Here is a 14,435-nt window from a genome sequence, read left to right as displayed (position 1 = left end):
TGGTGGGTGGGCGGCGCCAAAACTAAGCCACCAAAAACTTTTTTTGCAAATCACATCAGGCAGACACATTAACACGGTGACGTTTGGGAACGGAAATTGTTCCCACCACAAATTATTTGCCCTGCAGTTGACCAAAAACAAAAAAAAAAAAAAAAAAAAGCGGAACATATTCAAATTTTGTGTTTTTTTAATGCAAACAACCGCTATATAGGAACCTTTTGCTCAGACACACAATTCCTGTCTGTAGAGCAAACGAAAACCGCGACCCACATATTCCGAATCGGTGCGAAAGGGCAAGACAATGGGTCCGGCGGCAATATCCCGAACCTGCGAGTGCATGGTGAAATCGTCATTCTCTAGGCCATCATTGAAACGCTCTCCACACAACCGAACCGAATTGATGGCTATAAAATCGTCGGGGCAATTGAAGATGCCAGCACCAGCCTGGCCATCAGCCACCAAATCGTTCTCACCTTTTGAAATAGGAAAAGACATAAAGCCAATTTCATTTGCATTATGATTCGCCATGTTGGCTCACCCTCATCCTTGTTGATAATTTGAAAATCTGGTTGATCGCCACCCAATTGTTCTGTATTGAAGCTTACACTGCAAACATTTTTCGAGCGCGCCCAACACATGGCATAGTTCAGATTGTTCTGAAAACGAGTAGTTTACTTAGAAGAAATAATCACCCGAGACCAAGAGTTTTGCTTACAAAATAGGTTGCTTCTCGATTATCAACAATTGAGCCATCGGTATCGTAATTAAAGGATTTTACTATACCATCGCCATCAGTGAAATATTGCAGACAATTGTCCGGGGCCATCGGATCATCGGTTTCCAATTGACTGACTTTAATATTAAATGATCTCGCTCCACTTGAGACTTTGACAAAAACCGATAGATAAACTTTACTTTCCGTCGAGTCACCAACATGAATATAGACTACAAGAGAAAAGAACTAATCGACTGTTGGACCCTTTTTTTTCTTACTCACTATGCTGGCCAGTGTTAATGCCACAGAGAATGGGTATTTGGAAATTTGTATTATGTCCCGATACGATAAACTGATCATCCAAGCAATCACCATTTGTGGGACGACTTAACTGAATTGAACATAGAAAGTGAATTCTGATTATATTCAATGATATTTCTTTCAAAATGACGTTTCTCACCTCGAACATTTGAAAATCCAATCTTAATTGCTTTACACCTTTTCGCACATTGATAATCAGTACACAAATCATCATTTCACGCACTGCATTAGGATAATTGGGACTCTCAAAGTAGACAATCTGCTGGCTAGTTGTATCACCGCATCCATTGACAACTTGAAAATGAATAGCAGGGCTAGATTAACTGGGTCAAAACATTGGTTTGGGACCACTCACATATGCAACAAACACCAACACCTTCGGCACAGCTTTCGGTTGGTATTCCACCCAAACTTTTGCACTCGAATTCATGATAGCAGACGCCCTCCATGGTGCGTATATCGCCCAAGGATACACTGCATTTGCTATTAGGGAATTTTATTACCTCAAAGAGACTTAGGAACCCCTTGCCCTTTGACTTGGGAGCCGTTGGTTGTTTCAGTATTAGATTGGCCTCAACTGGTGAACCAAAGATAAGTTGTTTCAAAGGGTTCACAAGCACAATGCGCGTACTCGAAGGTCTGGGAGGCATTGGATTAGGAGGACGCTGTGTAGGTTTCATGGTGGGTTTCGTTTCTTCAGTGCTACCTGGCATGGGCATCATCATATCCGTAGATGATGGCGGGGACGGCGACATATCTGGTGCCTCTTCCGGTGACTCTGTCGATGATGAAGTTGGTCGTGTTGGTATTTCTGGTTCAGGCTCATCGGGCTCTGTAGTGGGCGGTTCCATGGGTGCGGGATCTGGCGTTGGCATTTCCATGGGCATCTCTGTCATTTCTACTGCTGGTGGTGGTTGCGGCGGCGGTGTCTCGCCTGCCTCCTGCTGTTGGGCCAATTTGTTCAGCTTAAAACCTGGTTGATATCTCAATGTATAGCGTAGACCGATGCCCTCGAAAGACATGCCACCTGGACGCTGTGAATTTGATTCGATACGCCTACTGTTGATGCTACTGTGGCTGTGGCTGCTGCTCCTCCTCTTAAAGCCCATTGTCACAAAATCTTTGCCATCCTTCTCTTGCCCAGACACGCCCACATAATAGAGCGTCAAAACGAAAGCGCTTATCAACGCTTTGGAACGTTTTGACAACATTATTAACGGAACTTCACTTGGCAACTGCCACCACAAATTGCGATTGCAATTGCCATCTGCAATTGCTATCTTCATTCAACATGTTTTTCTCTGGCTTTATTAGAGCATTAATTGCCATCGCCTTTCCCCCACATACACTCTCAATGACAACTTACTTTGGGGACAACCTTCACTTTTACCATCAAGTCACGCTATTGTGAACGTTACACCAACAATTGTGTGAGACCATGCCCAATATATATTGAGCGATTGCCATTCGCACTCGATTCATTCATCATTCATTTAAATTATAACAAAAATATAAACATAGAATACAATATAACTCGTTTGGGGAGAACATGAAATAATTGAACAATATAAACAATTTGAAATTACTTTAGAGTTGAGTTCTTTAGCGGGGTCAGGAATACGCAAAGTGAAGCCAGACTTAGTTCATCCAGATCTTTCTCCGTTAATTCGATTGCCTCAATCGAAGCCACCTTCTGGTATTTGCTGGTACTGTATTTATTCTGTATGGCCCAAAGCTTACTTGAATTCTTAGATAATTTGTGCGTCTCGCATAGGTGTAGAATAAGAGTTCTTAGATCATCCAGGCAATAGGAGGTTATCTCCATCAGTTGGCTAGTCCAAATTTCCAAACCCAGAATGTGACGTGCCAGTGCAAGGGCAGCGGCCGAAATGAGGGATGGCAGGAAATGCAAATAGGTCTTGCCCTCAATAAGGGTAAGTTCGCAGAGAAAGAGACTCAAATATGTGAGTTTCTCGCTCGATTGGGACATCACAGAATACGCATTGACAAAAGCACAGGCCGTAGATGTGCACAGATCAAAGTTGAGAACATTCAACATGACCTTCTCTATCTTAAACATTTGTCGCTTGGTGTACGTGTTGTTGGTAATGGCGATTAACGAGGGCACGTCCGGTGCATAGATATCTTCCAATTTGGACGCAATACTCATGGCTGCAATGCCCACCAATTGCAGATTTTTAATAGTGACCGATGCAAGGCTGAGAAACCGATCAATAAACGAAACTGTTAGATACAACGTCTCGGTGCTCATCTTATATTCCTCATTTACGTCAACCAGCCAGTCAATCAATAAGGAACGCATTCGATGAGTAATTTCCTTTTGGCGGCTCATATATAGTGGATTTATAATATGCTTTGTCTCACTATTTTTCAAGCTATTCAATATATCCTTCTGATATTCAACAACTTCAAAGAATTGCTCGAGTTCCTTTGCCTTAGGTGGCGATGCCAAATCATCTGATAACTGAGAAGTGTCTATTGACATGGGCGAAAAAGCATCGCTCAAGTTCATGGGCACACAGTCATCCTCGTCGGTGTCCATCAAGGTTACTGCTCCTGTGAGTTCTGGTTTGGTCTTCTCATTACATGCTACAGAATTTACTATATTCCCCCCCAATGGTTTTGGCACGTTTTGGATTTGATTTGTAATGGTATTGAGTACTCGCAATGGTTGACGAGGACCTCCAATCGAATTTGCTTTAAGGGAGGCCAGCATCGGCCTGGCTCCAATGGGAAATACATTCTCCTTTTCTGCTTCAAGATTGCGTTGCTCCTTTAAATTTTGCATATTATTTTAGATAATTTTCTCGAATGTCTCAGATATCTTTCTCTTACTGCTTTCAGTTTGCTTCTGTCATAAACAGAGAAAATAATCTTCGAAGTAATTTTCTACTAAATCTAAGATTACTAAGTTTTATTGGTTTGCTATATAAAACCGGCCTACTATGTCATTAGCAGTTTTCGATTTGATTCTGTGTTAAATATCTCCCATAGTAGCAACGACTTTACTTGATCGTGATTAAAAGCATCAATCACGAAATGCCATACGGCGCCCCCAATTTGCTCCACCCCAGCGTCTTGCCCATTAAAATCTAACAACTCATAATAATAATCTTTAAGAAATAACTAAACGCCCGCAATGTCGCATATCAGAGACTTACTAAGGCGATAGCGAGGAGTGTTTGAAAGATATTGCCTTTCTTAGATTCATTTTCAAATTATTTTATGAAACACACCTCGTATACATATCTCTATATTTTTGCCCATTTTTCATAGACAAGTGCGCAATTGTATATGCATATTCAATATCTATCTATATTCAAAAGTATAGTTTACTATATGCATGTAGTTTTATGTATATTCAAGATGCTTCAACAGTTTTAAGCAGCTGCCAGTTTGCTGCTTAATAATAATACCAATAGCAATTGCTGTTGCTGTCGTTGTTTCTGTTGCTGTTGCTGTCGTCGTCGTCGTCGTTGTCATCGTTGTTGCCAGCAATTAACAATTTTAACCTTGTTGTGCATGATGCATGTGCTTAGAGAAGTTGTAGAGTCAGACTGATCATCATCATCATCATCAGCATCATAACGATGAAACTGACTAAACGATTTCAATTTTGCATAGTTTTTGTCTGAAGTGGCAAAAATGATTTTGCAATCGATTTTGATTTCATATTCGAATTGCAAAATTGCAAAATCTCAGCACTTTGGATGCGTTAGTTGAACTGCATTTGCATAATCGATTGATAATCATCGTCTTGCAATTTTGCCCCGTTATTTATAATGAAAGTTTGAAGTCTTTTAATTGATTTTCTAGTAATATTTATGACTCTGAGATGTGTCTGTTCAATAGAAATCTCGTTAGCTTATCGATTTTTGAAGTTTCGTGATGATATTTTATGATCAACGCATGACTTGGTTGAATTGAAGTGCCTTTTAAGTAATTAGACTCTAGTTTTTATGGGATTAAGTATAAATCATAAAGAAATTGTTTTGGAATACCCACAACCCCAATACCTCATAAGTATGTACATGTGTATATTTCCTTTTCGTTTCAGATGTATAAGTTTTCTTGCAGATTTCTAGTTATTTACCTAACACTTCAGCTAAAGCTAGAGCTGAACTTTATCATAAAGTTCTACTCCTTCCTGTCTGCCTCACTGTCTGGCTTGCCTGGACTGGGCTTGACTGGCCCTCTTGAACTTAAGGCAAACGAAAGCCACACGTACAAACAATTCCCATTCCCATTAATTGAATCAAATCGAACGTTACGCATGCGTCATGGCCAAATGACAAAAGGAGCCGCCAAGAACAAGAACATGGTCTGTGTCTCACACATGCAGACGATCATCCACATCATCATCATCATAATGGTCTAGGCAGACCGACCCCAAATGGTGATGCCCCTGCAGCACTTCAGACACAATATTGTTATTGCTATTATGTTGTGTATTTGTACTAAGCAAAGTGGAAATCGCAGTTGGAGCTCCCCAGGCCATAGATGGGGAGCAGGATCCACTGTTGGCGCAGTGGAGCAAAGTGGTTTGGTTGGTCACTTGGCTGGTTGGTTGCTTGGTTGGCAACTGCCAGCCTACAGTGGGTAAAACCCACTTAATTGACATTTAGTGGACACTCGAATGCAAATGCTACAAAGACTAGAGAAATACACTGAAAGTCAACCAAAAAGATTATGCTCTTTCATCAAGTTGCTGGATGGTGATGTTGTAGGTGCTTAAACGGTTTTCCCATATGCTTCTAAAGCTTCCAAAATGAATTCAGCCTTCGAAAGTTTCGTTACACTAGGAGCAGTTTAAGCCCTAAGCTCATTTCATTCATTTCTCATTTCTTTTATTCTTTTATCTTTTGCTTTTCGCTGAGTGTATTTTAAGTATCGAGTGCCAACGAGAGGAAGCTGCGTGAAACGGCAGGCCCGATGGACATCAATGCTATAAGTAGTTTTCCTTTTTCGTTTTCAAATCGCCGGGCATTCTAATGCTACCCCAAAAAATATCCCCCCGCCCCCCCACTCTCTGCCCCACCCGCAGACAAAGCAATCCTCCATTCTCAATGATGACGTTGATAATGAGCATGTTGCTCAGTTGTGCCATTTCTGCTCATGATTTCTGAAGATGCGGCTCCACCAGAAGCTCCAGCCAGACATCATTACAATATAATTGATGGGTTATAACCCACTAACGGTAAAACCCAAAAGAAAGGAGAGAAAAAAGTTTCCTTTCCCCCACCGCCAACATTTTTATTTCACATCTCGGAGGATGAGGAAGCCTGTTCTATAGTATGGAAATTATTATTGTTCCATTTGACAGCTATCGGAAAAGTTGTGCGTAGTTGTGAATATGGCAAAATGGCATATGGAAAATGGTTATAATGCCAGCCAAATAGGTATAAGCCACTTGTGACACAGAATACTACTTTGGTCAGGCATGCAAAAAAGAGACTTGGACTTGATTTAAGTTGGGGTTAAGAACAAACCAAATATTGTTTCACCTAATCAGTGGGAAATGGCAAATAATTGCAAATACATTTAATCACTCAACCGAAACGACCTCAAAAAAAAACCATACAACCTCTCTATGCATTTCAATGTCATTTTTATGCGAGCCAAGTTAAGGCCATTGAAAGTGTATCTTGGTATCTGCATCATATCAAAACGAGATCGTGGCAAAAAACACCAGAAATTGCAGCAAAACATTTGCGGTTACTGTGTTTTTTTCGCCGATTGGTCTAAACCGCAGCTGTGTCGGTTATTTTTTTTCGATTGCGAACTCTGCACGCACCTCGAGCCAAGGTAGGATGGAGTTCGACTTGGAGATGGAGATGTGAATGAGGATGTGGATACGCTCGAGCTAAAGAAAAGAAAAACGCCATTCGTTTGGCAACTGGCCATAAATGGTGCGTTAATTAAATGGCTCATTATCATAATGAAATTGTGGAACAAAAAGTATCGGCCAACCAAGTCTTAGATATCCCCTAAGCGAAATTATTTAAGATACTACATACACAGGAATCCCAGGATTATCATATAAGAACATTTCTGGATTAGACCACAATTCGAAAGATGCAAATAATTGAGGAATCTTAGATGTAAAAGGATAATACTATGCTATTTTGAAAAACTGAATGTGTGATACATATTTATTGTGACTTCTAAAGACCATATCAGAGTAAAATTCAAGTATATTGAAAGTGATACGAAAGAAGGCTTGGTTTTGTATTCATTGACCTTGGAGATAAAACTTTAAAAAACAATAATTGTCGATATTGTTGTTATTTTAATATATTTTTTGGATATGAAGAACTTTAACTATGGTCATGCTCAAGTCAGTTGCTTGTAGGGAATGTAGTTGGTCAGCCTGACCAAAAGTCTGCTGCTCCACTACTAATTTTCTATGGTCAGTTTGGTTTATTTTTGTTTTTTTTTTCTTTATCCACTTCAAGCATGCAAAATTAGCCCCGAAAAAGGATATGAGGCGGAAGCTTGGACAACAAATTTTGCTTTATTGGCTTTTTTGGGCAACATGTTGCGGCAACACTTGTTGCCTGACCCGGCCAATGCAGCAGCAAACGTTCCTTTGTCTTCTTTGGCGTCTTTGGGGTTTTTGGTGCGTTGGGGCCTTGCGGTTTCTGGCACAGCGTTCCTCTCCTTCATCCAGAGATCCATAATGAGCGATAACTGAGGCAAACGTTTTTTATTTTCTTTTTTTGTTTTGAGTTTGTCGCTCTATTCGTTTTGCTTTTGTTTAGTCCTGAGATTGAGAGCAGTATTTTATTTGGCCTGGTCTTTTTCTGCTACTTTTTTTTTAATGTGTGTGTTATGTATGTATGTATGTGAGTAGCTGAGTAGCGGATACATTTAATGTATAGCATGTAGCGGCATTTTGTATTTTTTGTGTGTTTGTGTCGCTTTGAAAATTAAACTGTTAACTTGCCATGTTTAGCTGCCATTGTTCGTTCGACTTTTAACTTCAACTTTTTCGGCCAGACATTGTTTTAACTCCTCCGACTGTTCCGCCTGCTGCTACTTAGTTGTGGTGCTGGCTGCTCGAGGCTTACATATGTATACATACTATATATCTTATGGAAACCTAGTCGGTGGCTCAATGGAGACCTACTAAAACTACAATTCTGTTGTGCTCGAGTTCGAACCCCGACATAGGTGGAGTTTCCCCCCGATGAAGCAATACTGCAAGGTAGTTCCGTCGGGGATAATGGAAACGATTGTGGATAACGAATAATTTTTTTTTTTATATATCTTATGGATACGGTATCTGTATCGCTATCTAATCGCTTTCTAATGGTCTCCGAGCTAGCCGATCCAGGCGATCTATGTTAGCTGTCATCTTGGCTTGTTTGCTTAATAGATTTTCTGTTCAGTCTCTATACATTTTTTTCTCAATTTTTTTCATCCTATTTGTTGCTTTTAACATATTAATAAATTAAAAAATGTTGGCAAGACTGGCCTTTAAACTTTATTGCCTGAAAAATGGCATGCCAAACGGCAACCTTCAAAAAATTAAGTTGTCTTTATGGTATTTTAATTACTTTGTAAGCATTCGAGTTGGTGTTTCGGTTTTTTCTCTTTTAAATTGGTAATTAATTTGAAATTGTGATGAACTTTATAGATAAAAGTTTGATAGTAGCTTTAGATTTCGATATACATATCTAAAAAGTGCGGTAAAATCTCAGAGTTAATCGCATTTTATAGCCTAATGGCGAGGTTTCCCATAATCAAATTTTTATGGTCCAGTTTGTGGGTGTTTTATCTTGATGATTTCTGAAGCGTCAAGTGCAACTTTGTCATTTTGAAGCTGGATGGAGGGGGGCTAAAAATAGCAATATGTGACAATAAGTCACAATATGGCCATGAAGTTCATCAATAATACAAGCGAGTGGCAATAAATTTCAACCTCATCCGCATCGCCTTACCTCTTTCTCCCTCCTTCGGAGTAACATCCGCAGCTGTTGTTGCTGATCTGATGGCTATCAAAGGCGCCAGCGGCGGCAAAACAGAAAATGTCAACAGTTTAATAAATAAAAATCAGTGAACAGAAGATCAGATCTGGAATTGCTCTCAGAACCAGATGTGGCGGCAACAACTGCCAACTGGCAGCAGGCTGAGGCATAAGTCGCGCGACTGCAATTAAAACTTTAACAAAAAAAAAAAAAAAAAAAAAACACAACAAACCTCAACTTTCAATGAGAGAGATCAGAGCGACAGACAGCCAAGTTGAATGCGGAGGACAGGAGCAACAATTGCAATATTTGAGTCTCGAGTTGAAAATTATGATCGATTTATTATGCGACAACCAACGACAACAGCAACAGCAACAGAAGAAGCAACATGGCCAAGTGGCCACTGACAGGTTTGGGCTTCAGGTTCAGGTTCTTTTTGTGCCTAAGACATTGATTTCGCCAGGTAATGAGGCAACTCATTAATCATTTTTTCATACTGTGTATGTGTGTGCGCTTGCTCATTGCATTTGGTTGACGCGACGGCGGGGATTATGTTGCTGTTGCTGGCGTCGCACCAGCAGCAACAAGACGGAATGTTGGCAACATGTTGAGCTTGTTGCTTGTTGGGACAGCTGCAAGAAGCAGCAACAGTATATAGCTCTCTCGCTCTCGCTTTCTCTCTCCTATTTGGCCACTTCGCTTCTCTCTCTTTTTCTCATGTCTTGTTCTTTGCTTGATTTTGTTAACCTTTTGACCATTTGAAGTTATTTTTGTATGCTTTACTGCCAATTTGGTGGTCATTGGCCATTCACTTGACTTGCGCCTGTTGCTGTTGTCCGTTGTCTCATGACTGCGGTTGCTGCACCAGCAACAACAACACAAACGCACCATGTCTGACAGTTTTGGCCAATTGCCTGGCCTCTGATGTTGCTGCTGCCATCATCGTCGTCGTCGCGGTCGCGGTCATCTTCTGGCTTGTGGCACACACACTTGCCATGGTGATCCATCGAAAAGACTTTAAAGCCATTCAGTTTGCTATGCACTTCAAATACTCTACAATAAACATAAATTGCTATGAACAAAATGTCATAATAATTTCTACACCTCATTTTACCAATTGGAATGATTTCAAATTTTTAGAAATTTTTGTAGGGTATTGCTAAGTTGCAACAAAAACAAATCAATTCATATCCACATACATTTGGCCAACTTGTAAAATGTTGTTGAGGCCATTAGCCTTACCCTCGGAGGCACACGCACTCAAAAACATATTTCCTCAAAGAAAAATTCAAAAATTCTAACAAAATTTCTTCATTTTTTCTTGTGAGGTGAACTTGTTGGGACCAATGCTGCTTTTTGCAGTTGTTTGGCAATTATTTATAGTTCTATGATGTATTCAATTTATTATGCAGATATTTAGAAAGTCGGAGATGCAATTTTTGATGTATGACTTGAAAATATTGAATGTAATCATTTAGACAAACGAAATGTGCTGACTTGGGGTTGGGGAAGTTGCCTTGTAATTGTATTTGATTTATGGAGAAAAGTTGGTTTTTTAAATTAAAAGACCAGACATCAATAAATCATCAACAATAAAACCCAAAATGTACAAGGATAACGCCAGAGACATCCTGTAAGCTGGCAACGTTATCTCCCTCCCTCTGAAACAAAGTGTGAAAATGACAAAGACAATGAAGGAAGTTTCCCCCTTTAGATACAGATAAAAGGGACCATCGAAACGGAAATATTGTTTGAAGCAAATTCATTGCCAGAGTTACAAAATACAAACAAACCACAACAAACAACATCAGCAACAGCAACAGCAAAGCAATAGCAGCAACAACATTAACAAAAGGGCACAAAAACAATGAAATGCAGAAGCTGCAACTGCAGACCGCAAAATGTATAATCCACAGCCCTCAAGGCAATGGCAGAGTCAGAGTTCCAGAGTTGGAGTTTGGTAGGGAGTCTGTGGCTGGCAGGGATGTGGTACTGCATCTCGCCAGCAAGTGCAATTCATTCATTGGCAATAACAATCAAACTGCTGTTGGCAAGTGGTTTGCTGCTGTTGCTGTTGCTGTCGCTGTTGTAGAAGGTTTCAGCCTTCTGTCTCTTTGCCCCGTGCCCCACTCTTGTAGAGGTCTTTCTGGTTGCACATTTGCCATGCCATTCAACTTTGTACTTTCAGCTAAAACCACAGGCAATTTCAACCATTTGTTGACTTTAATATTTCGGGTTTCCTCGTTTTTTTTTTTATTTTTAGATTCTTTTACTACCACAACCAAACAGTTGAGAAAGCCATGTGGGAAAAGTAAACTTTACCTTGTAGCTGCTGATAAATGTAACCATAAATTTTAACCATTTTGGCACTATTTTTCTTCCTATACGTTTTTTTTTTAATCCATTTATAGTTTTACAATGTTTATCTTTGTTTGATATTTGCCTTTCCGTTGCGATAAAGCGTAACGATAAAGAGTTCAATCGCTTTGGTTTTATTGGCCTCTGACTCTGAGTGTCTGGCTCTATTTAAAATAAATATTACTCTTTATGACAATAATCATTATCTACGTATTTAAGGGTGTGTATAGTGTGTATGTGTCTTATTACAATTTCACACTTTCACTTAAAGTGACTGAATCATACTGAGTAATTCATGAGACAAGTTTAGAGCTATCAAAAATATGATAAGAATGTCATATACACCTAGATTGGAAACAATTATTTGTCAAATTATATAACGATAGATACACACAATCGTTTTATCGTTATATATATCGGTAACTTTCCAAAGTCGTTTCCCTATATATCGCAATGCTTACTCTTTCTTTTTTTAAACCATAATTTTCTTTTAATGCTTTACATCGGGAAATCGAAACCAAGAATATATGTAAATGTAGGTACTTTATACGATAGGAAGGTTTTAGCTCTAGGAGTTGTACATTTTGAACTCTTACTAGAAAATATTTATTTTAAATCAATTCTTAAAATATATTTAATTTAAATGCTAATTGATGTGTACAACAATTTTGCTAAAAATATTACGTTACGGTGAATTTACAATAACAAATAATATCAATTAAGCTTTTTCATGGTTCACATACTTAAGCAACATAATCTTTTATGAAATCTCAACACCCTTTCAGCAATATCAACTCGCCGGCTGTCTCTCTTTGAGATTGCAATTGTCCATTGTTTCGTGTTCCGAGAGCCAATATACAACATAACTACATAAATTAATGTACATACAATACTCGCAAAGAGAGAAGATACAGATACAGATTGGGGGAACACAGATATACAACGTGTAGCAGGACCAATGTCTACCGGTCGATATCAGGGTGGCTTTTGGGTTTTCGGGATTCCAATATACATATGTACGGAGAGAAGTGGGGGGAGTGGGGGATCAGTGTCGACAGCAGGAATCGCCACTTCTTCAATTGACTTTTATTTGGTTGCTTGGTTGTTATTCTGCTCGTGCTGGCATCGTTTATATGACTTTGTTGGTGGGCCTCTGCTGTTAGCCAAGTCATTGGACAATTGAAACAATGGAGAGAAACATAATAAGAAGAGGATGGACCTGGAGCTGGAGTTGGAGTTGCAGATTGTGGCATTCATTGTGTGCACATATTGAATGAATTGGTTTCGCTTCTGTATAAGAACCGATCAAAAACCCAAATCATATCAATTGAAACCTGTTTCGATGTCGTTGTTAACACATGTTGCCCAAAGTGCTGACCAAATTGAAAGGTTTTTTTGTATCGAATCAAGTGTGCCTCGATTTTAGAAGTCTCAGTGTCGACATTCAGTAACTTGTGAAGTAAGCAACTATCAGGCTCAATTTATATTTCGTACATGAACGGGCAAATAAGTAAACCTTGAAATCAAAATACAAAAATCAGTAAAAAAATTTCCGAGTGGGCATTTATTTTGATAGTGGTTAATATATATATTTAAATATATATACAGAAGAAAAAGAAAGCAAGAATGTCTAGTCTACAGGATATACCGCTAGAGGAGACAACGGAGAATTCGCTGCCCTCGACTGGCCTTGACACGAGCACACCAAAATCCAATTCGTTGAAGCGTTTCTTTAAGGTAGGGAACAAGAAAACACCCGGCGCTCAAGAATCCTGTGAGGACGATAGCGAAGCTGCCTTGCCAGAGGGGAATAAAGATGCAGCCACTGGAGGAGCTGGCAAGACCAACACATTGAGTCGTTTCTTTACCCGCATGAAGAATGCTCAGCGTACAGGTAATTGCTAAGAGGTTTGAAATAAATTCAATTTACTCAATCGTGTTTCCTGCTAAGATGGCCTTGACCCAGCCGCGACCATTAGCAAGACAACAACCAACGTTGAGAACGAAGCAGAGGAGATAGCAGAGGCACCTACTCAGGAGGAACTGCCAAAAGAATCAACTGTAGCCACCGCTGGCTCAGACAAACCAGTGCCGAATCCCAAACCTACACTGAAGGCTTCCATTTCAACATACTGGAAGTTACTATTCACTCGCCAGAAGGCAACCGCCTATCAGCAATCGAATAAGGCAAAGTTTAAGTCATCTCTTGAGGCGCAACAGTCGCTTCGTCATGTGGATGAAGTACAAGAGCTTGAGATGGTGCAGCAGCCATTGGACCAGGAGCCCACTGATGAAAAGAATGCTTCCTTAGCAGGACCATCTGCAGATTTGACTATGCAGCAGGATCAATCCCAAGCAATCTCTGATGATTCGGCTCCAGCTCTGGCTACTGTGGACAATTCAGTGGCCAAAACCGGCAATTAAGACTAATCAATATAAAAGCTTCAAACTCATTTTAAAAAAAATTCTTATCACCCAAGTTCTTATAACCACCCACACCACCCACATCACCAACATCACCCACTTCACACATTTGTTAACTCCCAACATGAATTCGAGGTATTCCCTATTTACGACACACATATACAATCGATCTTTAAATGTTTCCTCTTTAAGTCCAAGTCCATGGCAATTCAGATAAATAAAAACGAATGAGAAATGTAAAGAATAGATACACATATATGATATCCATGCATATATTCTCCTTTTCAGTAGGTAATCCTATCTTGACATGAGTCGACGCAAGTGCACAAAGTTCAGTTAAATCAGTTGTTAAAATGTTTGCGACTAGTATCCCATTTCGTTTCACTTTTTGGTAAAGTTCGAAAGGCCAGACAAAATGTAATGGTCATCCCTTAGTCTAAAGAAGCCCTTCAATTGCAACACCCCCTAAACATTTACAGAAATTTAAGTCAAACAAATGAGTATTTAATTGTAAGACATTCTGTAATTGAATAAGTTGTCGATAAAATTGGAAAATTGTTTGCTAGCTCAACTAAAATACCTAAATATATAGTCATAGGTTTTAACTTTCCGTAGTTGAGCGAAAG

The 14,435-nt window shown here is 39.5% G+C and overlaps 3 protein-coding genes across 3 annotated transcripts; 1 reads left to right on the top strand and 2 right to left on the bottom strand.

The window, feature by feature from the left end:
• Window positions 1–222: 222 nt before the first annotated feature.
• LOC137582185 (uncharacterized) lies at window positions 223–2,392 on the bottom strand. Its single transcript, XM_068296639.1, has 6 exons — window positions 1,392–2,392; window positions 1,176–1,330; window positions 998–1,106; window positions 716–945; window positions 539–656; window positions 223–473 (listed from the first exon to the last, which is right to left on the bottom strand). Exons 1-6 carry the CDS (start codon window positions 2,320–2,322, stop codon window positions 223–225), a joined length of 1,794 nt encoding a protein of 597 aa, XP_068152740.1. The 5' UTR covers window positions 2,323–2,392.
• Window positions 2,393–2,508: 116 nt separating this feature from the next.
• LOC137582602 (G2/mitotic-specific cyclin-A-like) lies at window positions 2,509–3,927 on the bottom strand. Its single transcript, XM_068297201.1, has one exon. The coding sequence runs from the start codon at window positions 3,843–3,845 to the stop codon at window positions 2,619–2,621; it is 1,227 nt and encodes a 408-aa protein (XP_068153302.1). The 5' UTR covers window positions 3,846–3,927; the 3' UTR covers window positions 2,509–2,618.
• An 8,927-nt stretch (window positions 3,928–12,854) lies between these two features.
• Window positions 12,855–14,053, top strand: LOC137582655 (uncharacterized). The gene is made up of 2 exons (XM_068297275.1): window positions 12,855–13,279; window positions 13,337–14,053. The coding sequence occupies exons 1-2, from the start codon at window positions 13,012–13,014 to the stop codon at window positions 13,807–13,809; spliced, it is 741 nt and encodes a 246-aa protein (XP_068153376.1). The 5' UTR covers window positions 12,855–13,011; the 3' UTR covers window positions 13,810–14,053.
• The last annotated feature ends 382 nt before the right edge of the window (window positions 14,054–14,435 follow it).

This window comes from Drosophila tropicalis, unplaced genomic scaffold (assembly GCF_018151085.1).
Source record: "Drosophila tropicalis isolate 14030-0801.00 unplaced genomic scaffold, ASM1815108v1 contig_859, whole genome shotgun sequence".
In the NCBI taxonomy this organism is placed as follows: Eukaryota; Metazoa; Arthropoda; class Insecta; order Diptera; family Drosophilidae; genus Drosophila; species Drosophila tropicalis.
Note: the sequence above shows the minus strand (reverse complement) of the source record. Positions and strands in the feature narration are given on the sequence as shown.

Coding starts and splice junctions, on each gene's coding strand:
- LOC137582185 (XM_068296639.1), bottom strand. CDS start 2,322: ATGAAGATAGCAATTGCAGATGGCAATTGCAATCGCAATTTGTGGTGG. Junction 1,331..1,391: donor TGTTGGTGTTTGTTGCATAT/GTGAGTGGTCCC, acceptor TTCATTTTCAAG/TTGTCAATGGATGCGGTGAT. Junction 474..538: donor AATTATCAACAAGGATGAGG/GTGAGCCAACAT, acceptor CTATTTCAAAAG/GTGAGAACGATTTGGTGGCT.
- LOC137582602 (XM_068297201.1), bottom strand. CDS start 3,845: ATGCAAAATTTAAAGGAGCAACGCAATCTTGAAGCAGAAAAGGAGAAT.
- LOC137582655 (XM_068297275.1), top strand. CDS start 13,012: ATGTCTAGTCTACAGGATATACCGCTAGAGGAGACAACGGAGAATTCG. Junction 13,280..13,336: donor GAAGAATGCTCAGCGTACAG/GTAATTGCTAAG, acceptor TTTCCTGCTAAG/ATGGCCTTGACCCAGCCGCG.